Below are 14,504 nucleotides of genomic sequence, written 5' to 3'. Positions count from 1 at the left end.
ATTAGTTTGTGTTTGTGTGTCCTGTATAAGGTTCAAGTTTTAGTTTAAGGTAGCTTACTAAAAGTTGTGGTTACATTAACTTAAAAGATTTTTCTCCCCATTTTTGCAGTTAACTGCCCCTTGAATGTGATTTTGTGAGGAGGCATGGAGCACTACGTTACAATAAATTAAAATGTAAGAGTTATAGTCGGCAACTAATGAATATCACAATTTATATCTAGTAGATTGCAGTGCATTCAGTCTTGATTTACAATTTTCTATTGATAGTAGATAGCAATGCAGTCTTACCTTTTTTAACACAGTCTAGGACAACCTGAGGACTAAATCTTGTATCCCGATCTTCTTCTGTTAACATTTCTTCCCATTGTAAGGTAACTTCCTTAAGACACGGAGTTATCTCCTCATAATCTAAGTCAGGTTTCTGTTGGAATTCCTCGTGCTGTCGAGCTTTTGAAAGCATAAAAATAAAACTTTTTCAATTCACTACAAAAGTAATAATTCCATTATAAACGGTTTAGTTCTCAGTGACCATATTGTTTATCCCTTTACAGACCCTAATTACAACTTGCACACTGCATAATGATAAATGTATTAATCTTATATCACTTTCCAGCCTTTTACAGGTCGTATAATGACAGAAAATACTATGATTCCTTTAAAGTCTAAGTCCCTTTCTAATGTCCTCAAATCAAATTTATGTAAATACAGTTTTTTTGTCTTCTCTATAATGATAATATTATTCAAAATGTTTAGTCTTGATATTTTTACACATAAACCTATGATATAAAACATATAACAAATTTTAAACCTAATTTTTTGTTTGTGAAATTAAAGTAAGCAATAAAAAGTGCTATTGGTTTGAATGTGAGGGGTTATATCTATTTTAAAACACAAAACACATTTGTTTTTAATTCTAGTTTACACATATACATGATATAGCTGCATGGTTGTTATACTTGAGACAGGAAAAAAAGCTTTTTTAGTTATTTTTTCAACACAGTGAAATGGACAATGTGAAAGGGAATCGTGTGATGAAGTGTAATTTATCTTTGTCTCATATTTGCAAGGAATGCTAAACCAAGGTGTGATTTTTTTTAAACAAACCATGAAAAACGTCATCTAAATATAGTTCAACTGAAATAAATAATATTGAAATTAACTTTTTTTTGGCCAAAAAATTATGTGCAAGTGTGCATAAATCATACACTTAGAAAATATTTCTATGTGTAGTTAAAAGAATAAATGTTGTAAGCTACTGGAGAAGTTCACACTATGTTGTACCTACCTGGGAAAACTACCATTGATCTGATGCCATGGAGAATAAAGAATCCTGGGATACATTGGAATAAACAGTAAATATTGCATCATTCATTTACCATGTCAAAAATTTCAAGAAAGTAACCCAACAAATGTGTAATGATACAGAAATGACTTGAATTACTCTGCCCTTAACTATTAATAGAAAATCAAAATAATGTCTTAACCTGAACATTTCAAACTGTCTTTTCATAAAAGATTATGTAAAATTACTTTTAATCCTGAACTCAAAGGTTTCAATTTTTAAATTTCAATCGTCAACAAATTCTTTAAGAAGTAAAAACATTAAACATTTTATTTTATTATAATAATAAAAAAAATTCTCAAAACCCAAGACATATTTATTCACATTATATAAACAAAGGTTCCTCATCAATGGTATAATTTGGAAGGTGTGGGATCATGACAAAAAACAAAGAACAAAACCACCCGAAATAATAATTCAGAAAAACACAGGCAACTAAATATCAGCAAACTGTAGGCCATAAACTGGTTCATATAATACAGTTAAAATAATCTGTCAAATTATTGTTTATATTGCATTAGGTGTGTATATTTATATATGTTCAATTGTAAGGATTTCTAAAAGCTGCAAATGCAAAACAAATGAAACAAGTGAAACTGCAAGCTACTGCTCACTGATGATACCCCACGCCGCAAGTGGATAATATTAATAGTGTAAAAATATGCAAGTGTTCAGTAAACAGGAAGTTGTCGAGTGATGAATCTGAAAACGCATTACACGGTATAGCTGACTTGTATAAATCCTGAAACCAAATTTCAGAAATCCTTGTAATGTAGTTCCTGAGAAAAATGTGACGAAAATTTTGAACTTGGCTAGCATGTGTAAAATCATACAAGTGTTCGGTAAACAGGAAGTCGATGAATGATGAATCTGAAAACGCATCACACAGTATGGCTGACATATATAAATGTTGATACCAAATTACAGAAAGGGTGGATGTGTAGTTCCTGAGAAAAATGTGACGAAAATTTCATGGGACGGACGGACTGACTGACGGACGGACGGACTGACAGACAGAGGTAAACCAGTATACCCCCCTTTTTTGAAAGCGGCGGTATAATCATTCAAGAAACCAAAAATAATACCACCCATTTAAATCAAACAAAATAAAATTGGCAAACTGAGTAAATATCTCATAATGTCATACCAGCCGGATTATCTAGAGAGAAAATAAAGTGAATAAAAACTCAGAAGATAGGCCATTGACAAATTGACATCAATTTCTGGGAAAAAGTTTGTTCTAATATATCAACATTGTTGCAGTCTGAAGCTGGTTAATCATAACCAAGAGCCATAATTAAATCAAAACAAGAATAAAATGAAAATGTGTCAATCATCATGAGAAAATACAAATAAAAGATGGAGTAATATTTGTGGGCTATATATCCTAGAAATGTACTGTTTTTACAATCTCACAAATCAAGACTGTACTTCTAATCAAAAGTATAAAAGGAACCTATTTCAAATTGTATTGTGTTAAAATTTATATTATTCAGATAGTATCAGCAATCATTACAAAAATGTGGGAACATTTTATCTGAAAGCAAGATTGATGGGCTAATTGAAGGACAGATAGAGGATAAATTATGTCATTACCACCTTTTGTCTTGGTGTAAAAAGGTTGACATGATTATTCACGAGAAAGTCTATTTAATTTTCTAATGACAAGGTACCCATTAAAGTTTCACTAAGGGACTGTATATAGAAGAAACACAAGTAATCCATCAGAAACAGAGGCTTTAACCTTGTGTAATATGAATCAGACTTGGACACAATGTAACGATGAAACCTCCTTAATCAGAAATTGGTCTACTTATATACATTACCAGGACTTTCAGCTGCCCTCTAAATGAAGAGTTTTGTTTACCTTTAAGATCTTGTTTTTCTTTCTCCATCCTAATAAGGAGCATAGTTTGAAGAATTGTTTTCTTCCATAAAGCTCGTATTTCTTCTGGTGTTTTCTTTACATTGGGTTCTTCTTCCTTTGGACTTTCTACAAAGAACACAGGTAGTCTTTTAGCACAGAGTAATAAATAAATTGAAACTTGTCAAAAAATAAAAAGAACAAAATCTTGAATTTTTCTTTTGTCACAGAAACCATTTGTTTCAGCTCATATACAGTAGTTTATCTAAAATGAAGTGTTACACAATGAATATATATTAATCTTTTAATGGAAACATCTACCACTATAAGATAAAGAATGGACAAAGTTCACTTATGGAACAAAATGGCCTAAAATATCATAAAACACCAAAAAGTCACAATTTGGCTCCTAAACGAGTCTATTTCAAAAGCCTTAAAGTTAAAAATTAAATCAGTTCTTTTCATAACAGTTCATATTATTCTCCAAAGTCAGACCATTTTGAAAATTTTGTATAAAAATGATGATTTTGTGGAATTTTCAGACCTAACAGCTATAAGAAATTCACTAATATAAAAACTTTTTGGATCATGGATGGAGGCCAAGGTTAATTTTTACCAAAAACAATTACAACTATTTTAACCCTTTGTGAACCTTCTCCTTCATATCTGCAATACCTACAGTAGATTGTTGATTTTATAAAAATATCTTTAATAAATTAATGAGATGGAAAATGTCTTGAGCCATGGAAATACTTGTATGTATATCAAGAAGGAGAAAAACTTATTCTTTGCTACCTTTGACAGAACGTGGAGTTCTTGAAGGGGTGACAACACTGTTAAATATAGTCTTTCTAAAGGATCCTCGTCTGTTGGGTGAGTAGTTAACATCTGACTCATCTAAGATATCATCTGGTATGGGGGTAGGCTTTTTACTGAAATTATTACCAACAAGCAGAAACCTACAAAAACATAATTAGTTAACATTTAATTACATTTGCAGGCCCGTAGGCCGGAATTTCCAAGGGGGTGTTTGTTGGACTCACAAACTTGACTTTAACAGTCACAATTAGAACAGAACATTGACTTTAACAGTGCTTATTTGTTTTCCAGGGGGTTTGTCCGAACCCCAGAACCCTCCCTGGTTACGGGTATGCATTTGTGTCAAAGTTGTTTTTTAATATGTCATTTAAAACAGATGAATGTTGATTTTTTATTAAACAATATATTACTCCTGTACACAAGAGATTTTATAGACAACTTTCGAAATTCAATTTTTTGTATGGGTTATGCCTATTGATCCTAAGTCAATCAGCAAGAATAATGTCATTGATTGTGATATTTAAAATTGATTGGAAATTGCACAACTTGAAATGTTGTCTATAGCCTGCATTTATCATACTGTGGATTCAATATTATTCGTTGGATACCAATTTTCGTAGATTTCATGGATATGGGTGAACAAGGAAATTAATGTTTAACAAATGACAAATGTTCTAAAGGCTTGTATGAAGACTTCGTCAAAACCACGAAATTAATGTCCAAGTACATGAAATTTTTCTTTCATCCACAAAAATTGGTACCCACGAAATTAAACGAGTCCACTTCAAATGTTGTCTATAGCCTGAATTTATCATAAGTTAAATCAGGATTCAGTTCAGCTTGAAAATCATCTTAGAATTGTTAAAATTTTTTTTTTTTTTTTTAAATAACAAGGATATCAATTTTTCATTTAACTCCTTTACAATAACATAGTTACATTTGTTTCATAGGACTGTTCACACTATTTCTTCTCTTTGGTGGGTCCTGTAGTTCCAATTCTTTCTCTTTTGGTTTTCCTAGGTTGGTTATGTCCTGGAATTTCTTAGACAATAAACCTGTATCTGCCAATGTTCCTACTGTCTGGCTACGAGGTCGCCCCTCTGTAGGAGAGCCTGGTGGACTAGGGTAGTGGAACTGTTGGGAGCTCATCGTTGCAGGGGAGGGCATTGGTGAACAGTCTGGAGTGGAGGCAGCTGAAGAATCCTGTATAAAACAATTAATACATATAAATAAACAAGAATGTGTCCATAGTACATGGATGTCCCACTCACACTATCATTTTCTATGTTCAGTGGAACCTCAAATTGAAGTAAAAACTCTAATTTGATCATATAATAGGGAACATATGTATTAAGATTCAATCTGATTGGACTTCAAACTTCTTCAAAAATATCTTGCTCCAAAACTTAAACCTGAAGCAGGACAGATGGACAGACAAACAAACCAAGGGTTGGGTTAAGGGACAAATGGAAGCACAGACCAGACATAATGCTCCTAGGTGGGGCATAAAAACCATGTATGATGCTTTACATAACTAAAAGAGCATATTTATAGTAAATGCTTAGGGAATTAAAAAAAATTGATTTAATTTTTGCTTGAAATCAACCAAGTTCAAACAGGTTTTTGTTCGACAGAAATCAGTGGTTGATTCACTATAATTCAAGCTGATAATGTGATATTTTGGAAAACTGCTGATCGGGGCTGACAATAGATTCAAGCTTTATATGTGACAAATACATTATTTATCTATATGGAAGATAGCTTTTATAAGGAAAGGGTATAACCTTATTTTTACAGGTCTAATGTAGCTGTTTTATTTCATGGTATAAACAAGAATGTGTCCAAAGTACACCCATGCACCACTGGCATTATCATTTTCCATGTTCAATGAACCCTGAAATTTGGTCAAAACTCTAATTTGGCTTTAAAATTAGAAAGATCATATCATAAGCAACAAGTGTAATATGTTTCATCAAAAACTACCTTGACCAAAAACTTTAACATGAAGCGTGACAGATGCCATGGATGCACAGACGAACGAACAGATGTATGCACCAGAAAACATAATGCCCCTCTACCATCTTATCGGACCACAGATAAATTATCACTTTGTGATTGGTTAAACTCCGTCACGTGGTGACCCCCTATGAGACCGTATGGGGTTAGTAAGTTTCATATGGGGTTCATGACGTGTTAATGGCGACGTAATCTATTAATGTTGTTGTTTTTCATTGTTTATTTTTCAACAAAACGCTGCAGAAAAAGTCCAGCGTCCAATAAATTCGTTATACGGTTAACTACTGACCCCCTACGGATCCATAGAGGGTGAATAAAATTCATAGGGGACTCGGCCTCTGGCCTCACCCCCTATGGATTTTACTTACCCTCGATGGATCCGTATGGGGTCAGTAGCGAACCATATAACTTATAGTAGGTGGGGCATAAAAAAAGTGAATAATAAAGCAATATCTTACAGCAGTATGAAACTTGTAATATGTACCTTTTTTAGTATGGTAGAATGTTTTAACATACATTTGCATTAGGACTACCTTATCTTCTTTAGAACAAAAACCAACAAGGACTCTTTTTAAATAGAATGGATAACAATAGCAAATTCTATTTTAAGTTGGTTCACATACACATTACAAAAATAAGGAATTTTGCTTCCTGTGATCTAAATTTTCTTTAAGCTTGAGCCTTGATTGTACTGTTTCTGATTTAAGTTTTTGTGTATACCATTTTTCTGATACTTACAAACGATCTTGCCCAGCTATATTCACTGACTGCTGTACCACTTCTGTGTCTAGTTCTCTCCCCTTCTTCCTTCTTCTTACCCTATTAATAGAAACCTTTTTTTCAAGTTTTCATTCTTTAGTATATAAATATATAATCAAACAATATTCATTTTTAAGCAGGTCGATGGGCAAAATAGTGGCAAATCTTTAAATATTCCAGAGTGGCATTCATTATGTAAAGTTGCACTTTTCATTCCCATTTTCATGTCAGGTTTTTTTTAATTTTTATTATATATGAGCACACATCTAAAATCTAACTAGTAAATCAAATGAAGTATTCAATCTCAATGTTGTAGTTTCAACAGTTAACCAGTTTTATAAATTTGATATAAATGTTTATTAAAATCATAAATAAACAATACTGAACTATAAAATGAATCATCATAGGTATACAGTAATACATTGTACCAAAAACATGTGGACACGAAGAACATAGAATGGTCTCGGAAAGTTGTCTTGAAAAACAATAATGTATCATGTAACCGGGCATTTGTAAAATATTGCCGACATTGTCTTTGAACACCAACTTTAATACCAGTCGACAACTGAAGATAAGTCGGAGAACAGGTAATGTCAAAATGTTAGACAACATTAATGTGAATTTATAATGAATCTTACCCTTAATATCAGTGATTCAAAGGATGTGGTTAAACTCTTCTTACATTTGTTCTTGATTGAGTCAAATGACAATGCTGCTTTCCCTTTACTCTCAATAATGTTAAACTGTAAAATATCAAGTAAACTGCATTAACATTGGAATTCATTCATAATCATAAGTAATGCCTTATTTTTCTGAACATTTCAATGATTCTTTGGTTGGGAAGGTCCTCCAATTTCTAAGGTTATCTAAAAAGGTCGTTCAAGATATAGAGTTAGTATGATCTTTCCTTTAATCATTTATATTTTCTGTTAAAATCATATAACTTGCTTTAAAGCATTTTCTGTTAAAATTTTATTACTTTCTTCAAAAATATTTTCTGTCAAAATTATAATACTTTCTTCAAAATATTTTCAGTTAAAAATAAATCACTTTCTTCAAAATATTTTCGGTTAAAATCGTGAGTGTTTTCACAAAAAATTGTTTTGGCGTCAAATTGTTGTGTAGCAAAGTTGTTAACGTAAAAATAATGAGTGTTCTCACAAAAAACATGTAGTAAACTTCAAATTTTTGTGTAAGTTCATTCTGTTATCAGTTTTTCTCCAAGACAACATGTTAGCTTCAAATCATAAAACACTTGTTAGCTTCAGTCTTCAGATTCATGTGTAAGTTCTCTCTGTTAAAAATTACCCTTTTCTCACAAAAACGTGTTAGCTTCAGATTTTATTGTTCTTTTTAAATTACCGATGTCCTTATAGATGGCTTGTACGGATCAGTTACCTCAGCTTTAACAGATGACTTATTAGCATCAGATAAATGTGTATGTTCCTTCTGTTTAACTTCACATAACTTTCTCAGACCAATCATTAGTATCTCTACCATCTCATCATAACTCTGGGGGTTCTCAAACTACAATAACATGTGCAGTTAAAGTTATAATTCCCAAACTATAATTAAATGTGTATATTAAGTAAAAGTGTAAATTCCCAAACTATAATTACATGTGTATAAGTAAAAGTGTAAATTCCCAAACTATAATTACATGTGCAGTAAAAGTTATAATTCTCAAACTACAAATACATGTGTACATGGTGTAGTAAAACTTAGTTATCTCAATCTACAATAACATGTGTAGTAAATGTTTAAATTCTCAACACACAATTACATGTTTAGAATTTTTCATACTAAAATTAAATGTTGAGTAAAAGTTTAAAATTCTAAAACTAAAACCACTTGTAAAATCTTAAAATTTTCAAAATAAAACTACACATGTAGTAAAATCTTGAATTAAATGTGTAGTTAAATTTAAAAATATGCAAACAACAGTTACATGTGCATTAAAACATTTAATTCTGAAACAATTGCATGTGAAAAAGTAAGTTTAAAATTCTGGAACTACAATTGCATGTGCAGTAAATTCTTTAAATTCTCAATCTATAATGACATGTGTAGTAATGTTTAAAATTCTCAAACTACAATTACATGTGCAGCAAAAGTTTAGAATTCTGAAACTACAGATATAAACAATGAAGGGGAATATGAGCCTACATCCCCCGTGAAGATCCCAAATAACTTTAAATATTTATAATTAAGCCGTACCTGTACAAGGTTATGGACATCAGCGACATCTTTCTCCTGTAGATTGTGAAGTCTTTTCTCTAAGAGGTCATATGCATTGTGACTAGATAATCCTACAAACATAGGACATAAATCTTTAAGACTTTGCTTTGTACAGCCTTGTAGCCTGCGTATTTATAAATTTCTAATTTGAAGGCACTTCTTTTTCCTGAGCTTTCTAACACAGAGAATAATAAAAAATGGTAATCAAATGAACAAGATGTCATTAAGAATTAAAAATGCATCTTGTTTACAGTGAATGCTTGGAATTTTTGACATAGTCTGATTTGTGTGTTTCCTGCTAAGAGCTTTGACATAGCCTTTTTTTGTGTTGTCTGATTGAAGTTTTTTAAAACATAGCCTATGTTTTTTGGAGTCTTTTTACAGAGCCTTTGTTTTGTGTTGCCTGTTTTGTATTTGTTCTTATTTTGACCATGTTGACACATATACTTTCCTGACACAGACTGAAGTTAGCTGCTAGTTTTGTATTCACAATAACCATTTAGATCCAAACACAGACTGCGAGTCTATTTATTTGCTTTGTATTGTAACTTACCGTTCAGTTCCTGACACAACTTATGTAGCTGGTGTAATGGACACATTATACAGATCTGTTTATGAGTCTGTTCATACGCACACTGGAATGCTGATCTCAGAACAGACATGATCTCGTCTGTCTTAAAGTAAACAAATCATTTGTCAGAGCAAGGATTTGTATAGTAAGACTTACTATACAAATCCTTGGTCAGAGTAAATTTATCAAAATTTAACATTGTAAAATAATAACAGTAACTTAATAAGCATATTATACTTGTAGTTTATATAGACGTCTTTTTTTTTTCAATATGAAAGTTTGTTTACAAAAAACTACATTCCCAAAAATCTGCCATGTACAAGCAAGAAATATAAAATCATGTAAAACATTGTCCTTATGTATTTTAAATTTAATTACAAAATAACAGAACATGTAAGGCTTTAAAATCAGTATAAAAAGTAGGACATTAAATACCAAATGTACATATACTGATTTCTTCTTTAATTTAGAAGAAAACAAAATGACCATCTCCCCAAAAATATTTTTGACAAATAACTCAATACCAGACAGTACTTTTTTGTCTTAATTATTTCCTTTGTAAAGTTCAGAGGACCTTACATATACATGTAGATATATGTGAACAATTTGTTACAAGTTACTCAAATATGGAGATACTGAGTAAAGTCAGAGGCAGAAAAATAAAGCCATGAAGATTTATGTTCAACTAAGGCTATATGATAATATACAATTAACACATTGCTGATAGAGCAAATGAAAGAGCTGTTGATTTGCTGTCTACTTGTCAACAAGTAACTCCTTTACTTAGTTCAAACTGACAAAATGAAAATCTGATGACTATAAATTTACCCTAACCAAACATTACAAAGTATCAAAATCCTGATCATTATTTCTTTTAAATGTAACAGAGCAGAAAAAATACCCCCCCCCCCCCCTAAAAAAAAAAAAACCCCTTTTGTCCTGGAAAGTGATACTAACCTTGAACATGTACATGTAAAACCAAGAGCAATGTTAATGCCTTACAATTACCAAAATGTATAGAAAATCAAATAAAAATCTTCAATGTATCCTTGAATAATACAGCAACATCATAAAGGGGATTCGTTAAACAGTGACATAAATAATTCATTCATTGATCTACATTGTGTATAAACGTATAAAGTTTGATATGTTTTCCCAATATATTGAGGAATATGTCTTATGACTTCCTGTTATTTTAGCACAATAAGGAAATCAACATTAGAATCTGTGTGAAATGCCATTCTCTCAGCTAAATACAAATATAAAAAAACAATATATCTTTCCCATGTTTTCAATCCTTACAACATTTTATACTGACATGAAATCAAAAATATTAACCAGAAACTAAAATGTCCATGTGATGCATTTTTGAACGTCTTTTGCATATATGTAAATACTTTATTTTTATATGAATTTCTAAAATGACACTCTTCTTTCCCTTTGTAAACAAATTTGTGTTCTGTTTCCAACAAAACATGGGGTCAACATGTTTTACATTATAATTAAACATCCAATGAAGGTGTTGATAAAAAATTATATTTTAGAATGTGTTGCACGATAGGAAATTCCACAATATCGTTTAAATTAAGAAGTTAATTTTAAGGTACTTGCACTTAATTGATTTTTCTGTAGAATTCTTATGTAAAAGAGGCTGTCATATGAACCTGTCTTATTGATTCAAAAGATCAATATAAAGAAGTCATTTTTTTCATAATAGAAAAAGTTCTATCAATTTCAGCTCTTTGATCATTTCAACATGGACAGGCAACATAATGTTGACAATTTAAACCTATGGAGGATTCATTTATTATTGGGTACCAATTTTCGTGGATGGTGGATATTTCATTTCGTGGTTTTGCCTAATATAAAAAGAAGATGTGGTATGATTCACACCAATGAGACAACTGTCCACAAGAGACCAAAATGACACAGAAATTAACAACTATAGGTCACCGTACAGTCTTCATCAATGAGCAAAGCCCATTCCCCATAGTCAGCTATAAAAGGCCTCAGACTGCATACAAGCATAAAGAAAATTTGCTATTTGTTGAACATTTAATCTTGTGGTTCACCTATAACTATAAATTCCACGAAAATTGTTATCCAACAAATAATAATTAATCCACATTAACTAAAGCTATTGACAATTACAATGCCTACTTATTTTCAAATGAGCAAAGAGCATAAATTGAACGACTTATTTCATCAATGCTGTGTGCAGTGAAACCTTTTGTAAACATGAATCATGTGTGACATAAACTTTTTGAAAATAAATCCAAGCACCTGTCTGATCCAAATCACATACATGACATATTCATTCCCAGCAGAGAGTTTGGGCCAACAAGTTTCACGTTTAAGTACATGTCATATATACAGGAAAGAGATAATATAAGAAAACTTTGGGACTATTAGCAAATATTTTAAGAATGAGGAATACAATACGATGCATTTGAAATTGAATTCTAGTTTTTTTGCCTCTATCTGAAGAATACAAAATGTTTTTCTGTAAAATTTACAGGGGAGAAATATCATGATATCCAAAAAAAATTCCATTTTCCAATCTAGCCTAAGAGTGTGTGTGATAGTGTGTATTTGTGTGTCTACTTACTACAGAGAAGGAATGACATTTCATCACATGGCACACAAAAACATTTCCATTTTCTCTAGCAATAAAACCAAACACCTCTGCATTGTCTTTTCCCTACAAAATGATACAAAAGATTGAATATATTGTTACAATATCATCATCAGCTATGCTGATTTCTTTAATTCCATTTAACATTTTACAAAATGTTTAACTATTTTGCAAAATACATCCATTGACTTTGCAATGGTTTTTTTTAGTTATCTTTATCAAAATGGTACAAGCCCCACTCATTTGGCTTTAAATTAGAAAGACCATACCATTGGGAACTTGTGTACTAAGTTTCAAGTTGATTGGACTTCAACTTCATCAAAAACTAACTTGACCAAAAACTTTAACCTGAGCTGGGACAAACAGACACACAGACCAGAAAACATAATGCCCCTTTTCTATCATAGGTGGGGCATGAAACGATCGTTCAATTTTGAATTTTAAGAAAATAAAAGATTTTTCACTTCTTCCAACGTGATGATTGAATTTCAGAATCTTAAATGAAGGTATAGAATCAAAACAAGTGTTGTTTGCATAATTAACAACCTTGATTGACATAAAAGTAAGTCATGGTTGTTCATCCTATAATACAATACACATAATAAGACAATAAGCTGTAATTAACTGACCATTTCCCACTCAATATTGATCTTTATAAATAACTATTCACTGATTCATAGTCTTTGGGATTGATTTATTGTTGTATTCCAAAACACAAATCTCATAGGGTTTATAAACATGATAAAAACATGCAAATACAGACTCTTCACTGTCATGACTGTCACCTCCACAAAATAATGATTTTCAACCTTTATCAAGTCCATTGATAGTTACTTTGCAGGGAAATTAATACGGAAATATTACTTTTAACAAATGAATAAAATAATGTGTAACATAATTTTTTGGTTTACAACATATTTTACATTAAATATTATATATACATGTATACTGTCTAAAACCTTAAAAACATATGCCTGTTTCCTAGATTGTGATGCCTCCTGATCCCCAAAAAATAGTTTCAGGGTTTAAAATGGCTTCCATTTTCACAGAACTTGTACAAATTTTTATTTAGGGCTGACGCCAACCTCTGGATACAGGACTTTCATGCTGGGTTGAAGACCCATTGGTGGTCTTCATCTAATATCTGCTTTTTGGTTGGGTTGTTGTCTCTTTGACATATTCCCCTTTTCCATTCTCAATTTTATAAGATATGTGGAAAATCTGTATCAATTTCCTTAATTATATAATAACTGATCAAGATTATCAATTTGTACACATACAAAAAGTATAGGTTGTAAGTACATGATGTACAACAATGTATGTATAAAGCAACAATCAGTCAATAAATGTGGTCTTCTAAAATGTTTAATATGGTTAAAAAATAAATTTTTCTGAACCAAAATCCTCAAAGAATATATTTATATAAATTTGATTTTATCATGTACATAAAATTCTGTTTTCTAAAGAGAAAATAGTGAAATTGATGAACCATAATAAAACACATGTATTCACACTTTTACATGGATATGAATAAATGTTTTGTAATAATCAATGAAGCAGACCAAGGACTTTTACTTATATATTATGAACAAATAGTGAACAGCAGCTGTACTCTATTAAATGTTTTAACACAAACTCAGGAAAACATTTTTTATTAACCTAGATCATATAGATTGAGAGCAGTTTGAAAAGCCATTAAATACTTACAAAAATTATTCCTTTATGTATGCTTAACAATATTTTAAACTATATGCTTAACAATATTTTTAACTATATGCTTAACATTATTTTAAACTATGCTTAACATTATTTTAAACTAAATAGTTTTATGACAAGAAAAATAAGCAAATGTTTTAAAATAGATTAACACAAAACAAGTACTGGTTCTTTTGACCTGCATAACTATATTATTATGAAGATTTTTTGTCCAATTATTCCTGCTTTATCAAATTTTATGATTCAATTTTTAATTTGACAGTATTGTTAGTTTTCATTTGACATATTCAAATAACTAGAAAAGTGTTTATTGGTTATCCAGTTGTGCAATAGATTTACCCACATTACCAAGAAATTTAGAGTAATCCATATATTTTGTGTACAAGTTTGCTCACATGTGTATGACAACAGTCCGTTCTACATTCTGTTTTGGTGCTCTTTTCACAAAAAAAACTTTTGATTGAAATCGATCGTGAAATTACAATTTTCAAAATTTTGAAAGGTGTGTTTCATTCCACGACAAAACCCCTATGATCCCAAAAGA

At 30.9% G+C, this 14,504-nt stretch overlaps 1 protein-coding gene across 2 annotated transcripts in view; it reads right to left on the bottom strand.

The window, feature by feature from the left end:
- Positions 1 to 14,504, bottom strand: part of LOC134696566 (TBC1 domain family member 1-like) — a 37,281-nt gene that overhangs the window by 9,811 nt on the left and 12,966 nt on the right. For both annotated transcript variants that reach the window (XM_063558420.1, XM_063558421.1), the window contains exons 3-12: positions 12,218 to 12,310; positions 9,592 to 9,712; positions 9,018 to 9,109; positions 8,199 to 8,327; positions 7,439 to 7,543; positions 6,780 to 6,860; positions 4,963 to 5,228; positions 4,002 to 4,165; positions 3,210 to 3,335; positions 289 to 447 (exon numbers count right to left, since the gene is read on the bottom strand). In XM_063558420.1, the coding sequence (XP_063414490.1) occupies positions 289 to 447; positions 3,210 to 3,335; positions 4,002 to 4,165; positions 4,963 to 5,228; positions 6,780 to 6,860; positions 7,439 to 7,543; positions 8,199 to 8,327; positions 9,018 to 9,109; positions 9,592 to 9,712; positions 12,218 to 12,310 (1,336 nt within the window). The remainder of the gene's footprint in view (positions 1 to 288; positions 448 to 3,209; positions 3,336 to 4,001; positions 4,166 to 4,962; positions 5,229 to 6,779; positions 6,861 to 7,438; positions 7,544 to 8,198; positions 8,328 to 9,017; positions 9,110 to 9,591; positions 9,713 to 12,217; positions 12,311 to 14,504) is intronic.

The sequence above is a fragment of the Mytilus trossulus genome, chromosome 14 (assembly GCF_036588685.1).
Source record: "Mytilus trossulus isolate FHL-02 chromosome 14, PNRI_Mtr1.1.1.hap1, whole genome shotgun sequence".
NCBI lineage: Eukaryota > Metazoa > Mollusca > Bivalvia > Mytilida > Mytilidae > Mytilus > Mytilus trossulus.
Note: the sequence above shows the minus strand (reverse complement) of the source record. Positions and strands in the feature narration are given on the sequence as shown.